Genomic DNA, 14,718 nt, shown 5'->3' on the forward strand with positions numbered 1-14,718 from the left:
TGTGATCCTGTTTGTCCATTTTTGCTTTGGTTGCCTGTGCTTTTGAGGTCTTATTCAAGAAGTCTTTGCCCAGACCAAAGTGCCCTGGAGTGTGCCAGCCTATTAGGCACATTTTCAAATTTGATTAGTGGTTTTAGATACCAAGCAGATATTACCCATATAAGGGCGTCTTTTAATTTTTCAGTCCACCCACAGATACAGATGTCAAGCAGAAAAGGGTTGAGGTCTGACTCACTCTTGGGGTGTAGTTTTTCAGCCAGCGCTGGGGGCTGAGACCAGACCCTGCCCCACATCCCACTACCTGGAGGACCAGCAGGTGCTGACCAGGTACCCAACAAATTGCACTGGCCCTTACATGCAGGGTTGATTAATAAGAGTGAAGGCTCCTTTTCCCTTAAATATGGAAACGAGTTGTCTCACTTTAGAATGTTGCTTATAGAAAAATAGTAATTCTATACCATTAAGTCTTCTTAATTGCTGGTCTAATATATAACATTTTGCTGTCCCTGCATTTATAAATAGTTAACTATATGGTCTTATTTGTGTAAATGAAATTTGTATTTCTAGATGATAAATTTGGGCTGAGGAGAAATTCCAACACTGTACATAGTCATTCCTCCTTCAGAAAGCAGGTTTTGAAGTGTGTTCAGCAGCTGGGGCTGTGGAGGAAACCAGTGGGGCTGGAGAGCCATGTGGGGAAGATGAAGGCCGTGGCCGAAGACAGACCCGGTCCCTGCTGGAAAAGGGAGCCCACAACCCCTGAGCCCCTCTCCCAGGTTCCGGGGAGGAGGGACCCCAGATGCCGGAGGACACAGGTCGTTTGTGTGACGCATTCTTTCCTCCCCAGTCTAGAGCAGGACTAGCTGGTACTCTCCCTGGAAATAGAAAATGGCGCCTCAGATCACTTCTGCCCTCTGGGATGCAGATGAAGAACTTGAGTTGAGAAAAGGTGTCTGACTCTCCCATCTCTTATGCCTTTTCTGTAGAAGTGCACGTCGGATTTTGTAACTGAAATGACTGCAAATATAGGATAGTAGTTACAGTTTCTCTCTCAATACTGCTTTTCCAGAATCATTCTATTCCATATATCATAAGCTCACTTTACTTTGTAAACTTCTTAAAATATGAGAAATTTGTAAAAGGTAAATGCTGATAGATTGAGTACGCACCATTTGAAACTGTATAAATATGTGTGTGTGTTTATTATCCTAAAACAGTTGGCCTGTTTGTCTATTTAATTCCTTAACTAGAGCCTAAAAAATGTTTGGGAAGTCACCTGAGGTCACATGACAGGGAAGGAGCGGGGGCTTTTGCACTGCAGGCCTCTCAAAAGCATGCCTGTGGGGCGGGGTCAGTGGCAGTGGCACCTGGGCAGCCCTGAAAAGGAGGGACAGGTGCCTGTCACCTCCACGCAGCACCGGTGACACCATCGCGATCCCTGGCTTTGCTCCCGGCACTCCCCACTTGCACGCAGCATCTCCAGAGCCAGAAGAGACATGGCGTTAGGCTGTTTTCCGTTATCTCTGCACACTCCATTCCCTCACATGGTGTTAGGGTGTCATCTCTGTACCCTCCCTCCCCTCACATGGTGTTAGGGTGTCATCTCTGTACCCTCCCTCCCCTCACATGGTGTTAGGGTGTCATCTCTATACCCTCCCTCCCCTCACATGGTGTTAGGGTGTCATCTCTGCACACTCCCTCCCCTCACATGGTGTTAGGGTGTCATGTCTGTACCCTCCCTCCCCTCACATGGTGTTAGGGTGTCATCTCTGTACCCTCCCTCCCCTCACATGGTGTTAGGGTGTCATCTCTGTACCCTCCCTCCCCTCACATGGTGTTAGGGTGTCATCTCTGTACCCTCCCTCCCCTCACATGGTGTTAGGGTGTCATCTCTGTACCCTCCCTCCCCTCACATGGTGTTAGGGTGTCATCTCTGTACCCTCCCTCCCCTCACATGGTGTTAGGGTGTCATCTCTGCACACTCCCTCCCCTCACATGGTGTTAGGGTGTCATCTCTGTACCCTCCCTCCCCTCACATGGTGTTAGGGTGTCATCTCTGTACCCTCCCTCCCCTCACATGGTGTTAGGGTGTCATCTCTGTACCCTCCCTCCCCTCACATGGTGTTAGGGTGTCATCTCTGTACCCTCCCTCCCCTCACATGGTGTTAGGGTGTCATCTCTGTACCCTCCCTCCCCTCACATGGTGTTAGGGTGTCATCTCTGCACACTCCCTCCCCTCACATGGTGTTAGGGTGCCATCTCTGTACCCTCCCTCCCCTCACATGGTGTTAGGGTGCCATCTCTGTACCCTCCCTCCCCTCACATGGTGTTAGGGTGTCATCTCTGTACCCTCCCTCCCCTCACATGGTGTTAGGGTGTCATCTCTGTACCCTCCCTCCCCTTACATGGTGTTAGGGTGTCATCTCTGTACCCTCCCTCCCCTCACATGGTGTTAGGGTGTCATCTCTGTACACTCCCTCCCCTCACATGGTGTTAGGGTGTCATCTCTGCACACTCCCTCCCCTCACATGTTGTTAGGGTGTCATCTCTGTACCCTCCCTCCCTGAGCTCACATGGTGTTCGGTTTCATCTCTGCACACTCCGTCCCCACACAGTGCCCTGCTGTGTCAAGTTCAAAGCATGAAAAAGAAAGGAAGCAGCTCTTCACACCCAGACACTGGAAAATCATGCTAGAGGTATTCTGTGGTCAGACGTGTGGGGAATTGCTTAGAAAATCTGATTTTAAAGGTAGTTCCTGGTCTGCCCACGAGTGCATGTCTGGAGGGCTCCTGTGAGAAAGCTGAGGGTGGAGCCCTGGCATCCTCCTGGTGGCCTCCCTGTGCTGACTGTCCACTGTGTGCCCTCACACCTCATTTCTCGAATCCTTGCTGCAGCTCTGAGCGGTGCCTCGGCACGGCCATTCTGTAGACAAGGACCCTGGGGTTGCAGAGGTGCAGCCATTTGCCCAGGGTTCGGTCCTAACCTGAGCAGCTGGCCACAGAGCCAGAGCTCTTGAGAACTTTGCTACAATCTCTCTAAGAGTGTGAACTCATCCTCACAGGAATGTTCAGAAGGCCCTAAGATTGATTTAATATCCTGTGCACTAGACAAAATTTAAAATGTTCCTGAAGTGACTTGAGTTCTTAGAACCTAAGATTTTAAAACTGTTTGGCTGAGAGTGAGGTGGAGGTTAAAACTGAAGGCAAGGACGTGCTCATCGGAAGAGGGGGGTGAGAATGAGGTTGTGGTTTAAGAAGAGGACTTGCCCAGGCTGTGAGGGGCTTCAGCACTGTGGGTGGCGGCAGGCCTGCAGAACAGAGAGGAGACCCTGAGGGAAGCAGGTGTGTTACTGGGCTGTGCTGCAGTGGTGTGGGACGTTGCAGAGAGCGTGCTCTCCATGGTTAGTGTGCTCTCCATGGTTAGCGTGTTCTCCATGGTTAGTGTGCTCTCCGTGGTTAGCGTGCTCTCCGTGGTTAGTGTGCTCTCTCCATGGTTAGTGTGCTCTCCATGGTTAGTGTGCTCTCCGTGGTTAGCGTGCTCTCCGTGGTTAGTGTGCTCTCTCCATGGTTAGCGTGCTCTCCATGGTTAGTGTGCTCTCCGTGGTTAGCGTGCTCTCCGTGGTTAGTGTGCTCTCTCCATGGTTAGTGTGCTCTCCATGGTTAGTGTGTTCTCCGTGGTTAGCGTGCTCTCCGTGGTTAGTGTGCTCTCTCCATGGTTAGTGTGCTCTCCATGGTTAGTGTGCTCTCCGTGGTTAGCATGCTCTCCGTGGTTAGTGTGCTCTCTCCATGGTTAGCGTGCTCTCCATGGTTAGTGTGTTCTCCGTGGTTAGCGTGCTCTCCGTGGTTAGTGTGCTCTCTCCATGGTTAGCGTGCTCTCCCTGGTTAGCGTGCTCTCCGTGGTTAGCGTTTTCTCCGTGGTTAGCGTGCTGTCCGTGGTTAGCGTGCTCTCTGTGGTTAGCATGCTCTCCGTGGTTAGCATGCTCTCTGTGGTTAGTGTGTTCTCCGTGGTTAGCATGTTCCCCATGGTTAGTGTGCCTTTAGCTGCATAATAGGATTGGCAATACCCTATTTATCTGATTAATGTCTGGTAGGGAGGTTGCTTTTAAAGACAGACTTTTCTCAGAAAAAATACTTTTTGTCATAAAATACTATTCACAAATTATTAACTGTAAAAATTGCTCTTCCACTTGTGATTGTTAAATTTTAATAAGTCAATAAATAATTATCAATAAGAATACATTCTATTTCTGAGTACCTGCCATATGCCAGAGAATCACTCATGTTATTTTGGCCTCAAAGCAATTTGGAAGGCCATTTTTCCACGTGACAGAAGAGGAGCGTGGCCCCAGCAGAGTGAAGACCTGGCCACAGGAGTTCTGACTTTCACACTTGGGCTTAGAACCCAGGCCTGCTTTCTCCTTGTCTATCTTGTCTCCTTTAAGTTTGCAAATATTACATGTAGACACATTAATAGAGTTAATTAGTCACCAATTTGTCTCTTATTTTAGAAAAATAATTACCATAAACATGAGATTCAAACTATTTCCCCTTTCATGGTGTCCATGGAACTGGGGAGGGAGAAACCTTGAAAAGTCGTATAACTTGCTCCCTGTCCCCAGACTGATGGAGTGAGCTGCGTTCTCAATTTTAAAACCATCTGGCTCTAGGGAGCAATTAACACAAATTGTAAAGAAAGTCTTTATGATCCATAATGGTCTTTATTTTAAAGAATAATACCAAGTGAGTTTTGTGATATTGCTTAGGATTCCTCCAGAACAATGTTATTCAAACGTATATACTTAGCCGTGAAAACAAAAAGTTCTGAACACCTAAGTTTTTCTGCAGCTGTCTCATGTTGGCAAACTTTCTGAGCACTGCCGTGCTGGCTCGCCTGCATGTGGCTTTCCTGAGGCAGCGGTGGCCTCAGTTGTTGCTGGTCTCCCGTAGGTCGCTCTGGTGCAGTGGACAGAGAGTGTGGGCCTCACGCTGGTCAGCAGGGACCTCACCTCCATGCAGCTGAAGACCCCCAGTGGCCAGGTCCTCAGCTTCTGCATTCTGCAGCTGTTTCCCTTCACCTCCGAGAGCAAGCGGATGGGCGTCATCGTCAGGGTGAGGCTGCGGGGAGGGTGCCACGCGATGGCTTCAGACATTTTGTTTTCACACCTTTTAAACACAGATTTTCTCAAAAGAAAGTTAAACATTTACTCAGGTGCTTTATGCTGTTACAGTTTTGTTTGTTTGTTTTAATGAAATCTAAGCTAACAGTCTATATCTGGGAACCTACTGTGTCTCTAGTGAGATAAAATAATTCTCCTAAGTCAACCTAGCCAGAATCAATAATGTGGGATTTATTAATTTTTGAAATCAACAACTAAAGCTGTTTTGATTTCAACAAAAATAACATGCCAAAGAGTTTGACTTTTGTACATTGATTTATGACCATAAAGTTGCCAAAACGTACCTTAATTTTTTTAGCAGACACCAAAATCATATCTTGGAAGTTGACTAAACAATGAAGCATTAAATCCAACTGTAAAAGTTTAAGAGAATGAATGCAACTCAAATCATATTCATTAACACACTCAGACCTTCAGCCTAGCATCTCAGGATGCACAATTATGTTCTCAGTCCTGATTGCACTATTGCTGAAGAGTGGGCCTAGCCCTCCGTGTAGAAACACGTGTGAGGAGCTTAACACACAGGAACACATTCATAGGAATTGCTTTTTCCATTGTGTGTTTTATTAGACTAGCAGTTATTTGCCCCGAGCAATGCAGCCTAAATGTGCCTCTGTTTATTTTTGTTCTTTGATAGGATGAATCCACGGCAGAAATCACATTCTACATGAAGGGCGCTGACGTGGCCATGTCTCCTATCGTGCAGTATAATGACTGGCTGGAAGAGGAGGTATGTGAGTGACTCTAGCGTGGTTCACAGTGTTTCTATGGAAGAGGAGGTATGTGAGTGACTCTCAGCCTGGGTCACAGTGTTTCTATGAACTTTATTGATAGATGACAGGAAAAGGATATCCTTTCCCCAGCTTGCAGACACTGGTATCATTGGATGAATTAAGCTGTCAAAATGTCAAACCAGACGCTGATGGGAACCACATAGGTTGTCAAACACAGTATCATTTTATACTAAATTATTTTAAGTGCTTGCAGTTCTCAATTTCATAAAGGAGAAAGGGTAGGAGTCCTATCTATTTATAAATAGTTTACCCCTTTTTTTTTTTTTTTTTTGAGACAGACACACTGTCACCCAGGCTGGAGTGCAGTGGTGCAATCTTGGCTCTCTGCAACCTGCACCTCCCAGGTTCAAGCGATTCTCCTGCCTCAGCCTCCCAAGTAGCTGGGACTACAGGCACCCGCCACCATGCCTGACTAATTTTTTTTGTATTTTTAGTAGAGACAGGGTTTCACCATGTTAGCCAGGATGGTCTCTATCTCCTGACCTCGTGATCCGCCCGCGTCGGCCTCCCAAAGTGCTGGCGTTACATGCATGAGCCACCATGCCCAGCCAATAATTTACTTTCTGTGTAAATAACAATCATTTTTGTTTTGTGTGTGAGTGCATGTCAATCTATACAAGTAGGTCCTTACAAAGAATATTTTGTTTATAATAGAAATAGAAGGCATTATCAATCATTCACTATTCTGAAATAATACTTTATATGTAATCATAGTTATATTTTAATGTATCTCTTTTGTAACATAAATATTTGCAAGATTTTCTTTAGAATTTTAACCTAATGCTAATTTGTGCATAAGGTTCACCTAAAATTAGAACATAAGATACAAATAATAAGCAATCCCATATTTCATTAAATTCTCCTGAAGTAAATAGGATTTGTAGGTAGCCTCATGAGATGATTTTATCGTTAAGCTTATGTATAAATCAGTAGTTGGATTTCCAAGTAAAATGGAGACTGTTGTAATTATAGTAAACATGGCCCTTTTTCCTGTGTGCGTGTTGCTGTTGGAATTCAGAGTCTCTCCTCCCACCCTGGGACCTCAGAGATGGTCTGTCCGTGCAGCCTCCACACCCCAGTGTTCGCAACGGTAGTGGCGATATGAATCAATATCTCCTTCAGGGTGGTTTGATTTAATCAGGGACATGAATAAATTAAACTCCCTGAAGACCTAGTAAAATGCCATAAAAATTACTTTTGGTCATAATGATGTGCAATTAATTGTAAAATACTTCTTTAATTTATTTAGCTTTATGAGGCCAAATCAATAAATGTCTTGCAACAGACAGATAATGTCAGAATGTTTTTCACAAAGATAACTTTATTAAAAATTCTATGTACATTTATTTTCTCAACATTATATTTTCTTTCCTTGGATAAATTGTTGTCCCTTCACCAATGTCTTTGTTGTGGTACTACTATATTATGAAAGCCTTTCATTTTATTAAAAACGAAATGAGGCAGCAGATTCTTCGAGCTGGAGTTAAAAGTGTATTATTCTGCTTCCATCCGGCTCCTCCAGAACTGAATTCTTGGCTTGTCAAATGTTTTTAAAAAAAAAACTTTTCAATGATCACATAACAGAAAGAACCAGTTTGTGCAAACCTGAGATGTAAGAATATGTAAGTCTGTGAACAGACTTAAAATAGTGATGTTCCGGATAGCTGGAGGTGTTGAGGTGATTGGCTTCCTTCCCTCTAAACACAAACCTGAGTTAGGCCCTGGACATTGTATTGTAAAGGAAACAAGTACAGGTGACCCTTGAACAACACGAGGGCCAGGGGCTCCAAACCCCGCACAGTTGAAAATCAGCCTGTCACTTCTGACTCCCCAACACGTAACTGCTGATAGCCTCCTGTTGAACGAAGCCATACCAATAACACGGATAGATCGATTAACACATTGTGTATGTTACGTGAATTATATTCTGCATTGTTACAAGAAAGTAACTTAGAGCAAAGAAAGTGTTATTAAGAAAATCATGGGCTGGGTACGGTGGCTTACGCCTGTAATGCCAGCACTTTGGGAGGCCAAGGCGGGCGGATCACGAGGTCAGGAGATCGAGACCCTCCTGGCTAACACGGTGAAACCCCATCTCTACTAAAAATACAAAAAATTAGCCGGGTGTGGTGGCGGGTGCCTGTAGTCCCAGCTACTTGGGAGGCTGAGGCAGGAGAATGGCGTGAACCCGGGAGGCGGAGCTTGCAGTGAGCCGAGATCGCGACACTGCACTCCAGCCTGGGCGACAGAGCGAGACTCCGTCTCAAAAAATAAAAATAAAAAAATTATAAGGAAGAGAAAATGTTATCTACTCGTCAGTAAGTGGGAGTGGGCCATCGTGAAGACCTTCTGACTTTCTTCCTCATGGTCTTCATGTTGAGGAGGCTGAGGAGGAGGAGGGGTTGGTCTTGCTCTCTCAGGAGGGCAGAGGCAGAACAGGTGGAGGAGGTGGAAGCGGAGGCAGGAGGGGCAGGCTCACTCCGCATAAACTTTACTGAAAATAATCTATGTAAAAGTGGACCCACGCTGTTCAAACCCATGTTGTTTAAGGGCCATCTGTAGTTAAAATTGGGAACGACAGGAGGTATAATGAATGACAGCCTTGCCTTTGTAATTCACAGTAATTGTCACTTCTTTTGTCTCCTGTAACACATGACCCTATAGAGGTCACTATTCCAATTCCTAAACAGGAGACGGGAAGAGACACAGCTGTTGGATGCATAAAGAGGGGTGCTAGACCCACGCTTCTCCTCCAGCCCTTCCTGCCATCCCTGCAGCCTCCAATCCAACGTCAAATACAATCAACTGGATGAATTAAAAAGAAATTGCAAAAAATATGAAGAGTTCAATAATGTTTATTTGCCTACAGATCAACCTTGATCAGCAGATACAGTACACTGGCTTCATTAGAGTGGGGCCTCCCACGTGGAGGGCTGCCTGATGCCCAGGAGAGGTGATGGGTGGTGACAGGGTCTCTGCGCGTGCCTGGGGGGCCATGATGTGCATGCGTGCACCGTGATGTGTTTCCAAACGTGCGGCTGTGCCCGGGTGGTTTCTCAGCACTTTTCCTGGGCAGTGCTGAGAAAGGTCAGATGCCCAAAGTCCCAGCTCTCTGGGCTGCAACTGCCATCTCTGGCTTTCTGTTGCTGTCTGAGGAGCTGGCCTCTCCACTGCATGTCCACCCCAAGGGCTGGCGGAGCCTTCCTTAGGGACACTGTCATGTTCTTCTCCCTGCCATGCGGACTCTCAGTGTTCAGCACAACATTGCACAAACCAGGTTTACTAGTATTTGATCTTCTTTTCCGTAAACAAGTGTAGCTAATTAACTTGTTTAGGATATCCTTGCTTAAGTGTCTGCATTATCAATGTTCACATTTTTAAAGTTTTAAATATACATTGAAAATAATGTTTTTGATTAGTTGTTCTCTAGCTGTAACGTAGAGCTTTATTCTCCTTGGAGGTTACCAAAATAGCCTCTAAAAGACCTCTCCTCTCGCCGTGTGTCATGGTGGCAGGGCAGGTTTGCAGCTGCACCACCTCTGCAGGCTCATTGTGGCCGTAGCTAAGTTGGGAGTGTCCACCTGAGCTACAGAAAGTTCCTGGGGCTTCAGGAAGATGTGATTACCACTGATTTCTCTGTATTGTCAACCCCAGTGTCAGAGACAGGAGCTTTATAAACATGGTTAAAATTTGAAAGAGTTGCTCAAATTTGACATTTGAGAGGGAGTCACCAACATCTGGATGGAGAGTCTTAAGCAGCGAATCTTTCAGGACCTTCCAGAGCACAGAGAAGCCCTCTCTACAGGGAGGGTCACTGTTAAAGCATCTTAAAGTATGTTAGCCCTAATAAGTTGAAACTGCTAGGCTGGGCGCGGTGGCTCACGCCTGTAATCCCAGCACTTTGAGAGGCTGAGGTGGGCAGATGATGAGGTCAGGAGAACAAGACCATCCTGGCCAACATGGTGAAACCCCATCTCTACTAAAAATACAAAAAAAATAGATAGGGTGGTGGCAGGCGCCTGTAGTCCTAGCTGCTGGGGAGGCTGAGGCAGGAGAATGGCATGAACCCGGGAGGCAGAGCTTGCAGTGAGCCGAGATCGTGCCACTGCACTCCAGCCTGGGTGACAGAGCAAGACTCCGTCTCAAAAAAAAAAAAAAAGTAGAAACTGCTAGATTCAAAAATTGATAGTTTGGACAGTTATACAGCTTAGTGTTCATTACTTTGGTTTTTTTAATGTACTTTTTATAGAACACACCACAGCTTTAAAGCTTAGGCACACCTCACCCAGCACTTAGTAATCAATTGTAGGGCCTCTGTGTATCCCTGGAAGAGAGCCCGGCTGTCCTGAGCCCCGTCCTGGTCCACACAGCAGAGGGGGGTGGGGTTGTCTCCTGACAGCCCCGACACCCCCTGGGCTGTCCGGGAGCCCGGCACCCTCCACCCCTGCCTCTTGTCTGCATCCCCCAGACGTTGGCCCCTTGGGCAGGACCGTGTGTGCTCACAGCTAAGTCGTACACACGCCTGGCCCCCAGGAGACCCACCGGCGCCCTCCCTCCCACATCTGCCCAGTTGCCCACACCGCCTTGTTCCAGGTAGGAGACCCACCGGTGCCCTCCCTCCCACATCTGCCCAGTCGCCCACACTGCCTTGTTCCGGGTAGGAGAGCGGGGTGGGTTTGTTTCTTCACCTGCCTTGCAGGAACACGTGCCCTCACGCGTCTGTTCCTGTGGCCGCATGAGGCCTGTCCCTCTGGGTGTCCTTCACGTCACCACAACCACGTGAGGGAGGAACTGTTTTCCCTTTGCACACAAGGAAATGGCACAGAAAGCGCAGAGTTCCAGAAGTGGCGGCTGCCGCTCTGCCACATTCTCTCCGCTGGCTATGTGGAAGTGCAGGATGTAGCTATTAACTATGAGCAGGCTCGTTCAAGCCTTTTAAAACCTGACCCTCGTTCATGTAAGCAATATGGCAGCGTCAACCTCGTGTGGACATCAGGGTCTACTTTTGTAAGTGCAGTTGGAACTTCCAGGACTGGGATGTGTGTCACTGGTATGAGCAGTTTAACTTTGAGAGTGTTACCTCCACACAGGTTTGCTCCTGCACCACCCCTCAGCCTTGTCCCAGAGAGCCTGTTTCTTCACCCCATCACCAGCTAAAACTGTTGCACTTTTACCTCTAATAGGAAAGTAGTGTTTTTTATTTTGACGCCTTCCCTGACTGAACACGGTTAGCACCGTTTCATGAGCTCATTGCAGGCATTTCCATGTCTTGCTTTAACACGCACATCAGGCCCCGTGACTCCTGCAGGGCTCCCCCAACTCTGGAAGGCGAATGCAGGGTGAGGCTCGTGAGCTTTGGGATCTGGCCGTGTCCCCACCAACCCCAGCTCTCACCGCGGCCCTGCACTCCTGCCCTCCCCTCCATCACTAACTGTGCTTACTGCTCATGATCGGCTGCCCTGCAAGGCCAGTTACATGCACATTAAAAATAGAGCAACAAGAACTTACACAGATTCACGGAGTTAGTCCCAGAGCAACACTCTTATGAGCCCATTTCTATAAAGGAGGAAACAAGCACAGAAAAATGAGGTCGTTTGCCCAAAAACACAGTCTGTGGCAGAAACAGGTTTCCGGCCCAGCCACCTGTTTCTAAATCCATGGTATTACAACACGCCAGGGGGGTCCCCCTATCCCCAGTGCACACCAGGAGCCCTCCCTGGCGCCAGGCGCTCCCCTCGCCCGTCCCCAGCACCGCCGTGTGCACCCTCCGTGCCCTCCCTGGCACCAGGCGCTCCCCTCGCCCATCCCCAGCACCGCCATGTGCACCCTCCGTGTGTTCTTGCTACATGCAGGCTGCTGTCCACACTCTGGAGTGGTGGTGTTTAAGGATTCAGGGTATGATTTTTTGAAAAGCCCATGCTGTGGTAAAAAGAAGCTCTGCTAGGCACCAGGAGAGTCCAGGCGGAGTGTGCCCCAACTCCATCCAGTGTCTTTGCCTCTTGAATGAAGGGGTCAGTAGGATTTGAGATACCAGACAGGTCGGGAGGTTAAAAGGATGCATTGTATATAAAGGTGTCCCTCTGCTGAGTTCTCTGGCCTTGGTGATGAAGGTGGGCGCAGGACATGAGGGCAGGGCACCAGCAATCAGAGTGTGGCACTGCCCTGGCCCCACACACGGCCACAGGGGCTCTGCAGGGCCCACCTGTGACTCGGCCTCTCCTTTTCCAGTGCGGAAACATGGCTCGCGAAGGACTGCGGACCCTCGTGGTTGCAAAGAAGGCGTTGACAGAGGAGCAGTACCAGGACTTTGAGGTGAGCCGACTCCCAGCCATCCCATCCTCCTACGACGTTTCCTTCCTGAAATTAGTTCTTCCTGTCTTTGTATGAAATTAGAGCTGGGATCGCTATAGTCTAGGAGTGAAGGCAGCTTCGCTCAGCAGGAGCATGGGGTGATCCTGTCTGCATTTCTGTTTCCACCATTTCTCTAGCTTGCTGGGGAAGGAGGGTCACAGAAGCAAAGAAGTGCCAGTTTCCTTAGAATTGTGCTTGATAACTCCTCAATGATCACAGTCCAACCGAGCTGAGTACACATAGAGTATGTGCACACAGGCGCCTCCCCCTCTGTCCCCAGAGCCCATGCTGTCCAGCTCTGTGGAGTACACACACGGAGCACGTACATGTGTGCACACAGGCGCCTCCCACTCTGTCCCCACAGCCCATGCAGTCCAGCTCTGTGGAGTACACACACAGCACGTACATGTGTGCACATAGACGCCTCCCTCTCTGTCCCCACAGCCCATGCAGTCCAGCTCTGTAGAGTACACACACAGCACGTACACGTGTGCACACAGGCGCCTCCCCCTCTGTCCCCAGAGCCGATACACTCAAGCCAAGCTGAGCATGCACGACAGGTCCCTCAAGGTGGCCGCGGTAGTCGAGAGCCTGGAGAGGGAGATGGAACTGCTGTGCCTCACCGGCGTGGAGGACCAGCTGCAGGCAGACGTGCGGCCCACGCTGGAGATGCTGCGCAACGCCGGGATCAAGGTACTGCAGGCTCACCTCTGCTGGCGCGCGCTGCTTTTGCCGAAGCAAACAGTGCTTTTCCTTGGGCATGGTGATTTGTGAAACTCCTGTGGGGTCATGGATGTGAGAGAGCTCTGTAAGCAGAGCTGCCCACCAGCTCCCCTCCTTCCTTAGGGACATCTGCAGCTGGTGCGCACACAAATCCCCACGCCACCCCTACTCCAGACCCTCCTCTCTACACCTCTTCCCTCTCTGGATACCCCAGCCTTTCTAAAGAGGAGCCCTGGTCCCAGCCCTGGCGATGTCAAACTGCCACATGCCATTTCCCAGGGATGGTTATGCACCCCCCACAGGACGCATGGAGCCAGTGCCCGTCACCCTGGCCACCGCCGGCCAGATGTCTGCAGCCATTCCTGGGTTGGCCGGCACTCGTGCCCTTGCCCCCAGCCTGTCACAACCCTGCACCTGGCAAGGCTGGGCCACTGTGTTCTCTCTGTAACCTGGCCTCCTCCTGCAGGGGTCTGTGTGCCTCCCCTGTGAGCACTCACAGCTCCGGGTACGTCCATTGTGACGGCACGTGTTCCGTGAGGACGGGAGTGCATGAGAACCCAGACCTCGTGGGCTTCGGCTTCATTCTCGGTTAAATTGTGCCACATTTGGAATCATCTCGTGCTTCAGGGCATATTAGAGTTGAGAATATAGAATACTCAGACGTGCACTACATCTGTTCATTTTATTGATGTTTTTGAAGAAATAATGCATCCACATTGTCACAAACTCAGCACAAAAGGACCCCCAGTGGAAGCTGCTTCTCACTTGTGCCCGGCCCCTGGGCTCAGCAGCAAGAGCCTGCCCCAGAGACGCCTGGACGTACAGGGCAGGTGCAAAGCTGCTTGTCCTCCCTCTGGCTCTTTGTTCTCTCCCAGCACCTTCTCCATAGCTGGAGGACACCCCCTCTACCTTGGCTGTGTGGCTTATGCCCCCATCCCCACCGTGCTCCCAGCAACAGTGTCCCATCTCCCAGCAGGCAGTGCCCACCTTCCCTGTACTCCCCAAGGCAGTGCCCCGTCTCATCCAGCTGTGTGGTCCTTGGCAGTTTAAATATGGTGTCTGCGAAATTTGAGTGTTTATCTTGGATGGGAGAGGTTAGGCATCCTGACCATCCTTCTTGGTGGCTTCCCCCAGATGCTGTGTGGCGGGGCACACGCTCCCTGCCCGCCGACCTGCTCTCTGGCTTTTTCACTTACTGATGTGTCCTCTTCCTGCACAGGGGAAATTAGCACTTGTGGTGTAAGTTTTATTTTTCAGGAGCTTTCCTCACATGTTCTCATTGAAGCCGAAAGGTCAACTGCAAATTGGTTAAGATAATTTATTTTAGCACTACCTCAAGGACCTGGGACTCAGAATGGGAAAAAGTGTAACTTGGTTTTCAGAGAAAAGCTGCATAGCTAGACTAGAGGGACATAACTGAAGGACAGTGTCAGAAGTCAAAGCTGTGCCAACTTCAGTTAAAAAATACATCCCACAAGCCTTGATGAAGATGCTGTGCCATGGACAGAAAATAGGCATCTGTTTTCCTTGCTGTCTAGAGGTCTGCATGGTGAAGAGACTTGTAAGATTTAATGTCCTTCTGAGATCGCAGTAGGAAGTATGTCATGTTCGCAGTAGGAAGTGTGTCATGATCGCAGTAGGAAGTGTGCCATGATTGAATTAGGAAATGTGTCA

The 14,718-nt window shown here is 48.8% G+C and overlaps 1 protein-coding gene across 24 annotated transcripts in view; it reads left to right on the forward strand.

Annotated features, from left to right (window-relative positions):
* The window catches only part of ATP9B (ATPase phospholipid transporting 9B (putative)), a 318,298-nt gene that overhangs the window by 255,810 nt on the left and 47,770 nt on the right, over window positions 1-14,718 (forward strand). For 12 of the 24 annotated variants that reach the window (XR_010152083.1, XR_010152081.1, XR_010152082.1 and 9 more), the window contains 4 exons: window positions 4,947-5,108; window positions 5,814-5,906; window positions 12,199-12,282; window positions 12,844-13,014. Coding sequence is in view for 19 of the 24 variants with exons in the window: in XM_016933938.4 (XP_016789427.2) it covers window positions 4,947-5,108; window positions 5,814-5,906; window positions 12,199-12,282; window positions 12,844-13,014 (510 nt within the window). In the remaining 5 variants the exon portion in view is untranslated. Of the gene's footprint in view, window positions 1-4,946; window positions 5,109-5,813; window positions 5,907-12,198; window positions 12,283-12,765; window positions 13,015-14,718 lie in introns of all 24 variants that reach the window. The other 12 variants (XR_010152079.1, XR_010152080.1, XM_016933943.4 and 9 more) reach the window with 1 other exon arrangement.

Source organism: Pan troglodytes, chromosome 17, assembly GCF_028858775.2.
Source record: "Pan troglodytes isolate AG18354 chromosome 17, NHGRI_mPanTro3-v2.0_pri, whole genome shotgun sequence".
In the NCBI taxonomy this organism is placed as follows: domain Eukaryota; kingdom Metazoa; phylum Chordata; class Mammalia; order Primates; family Hominidae; genus Pan; species Pan troglodytes.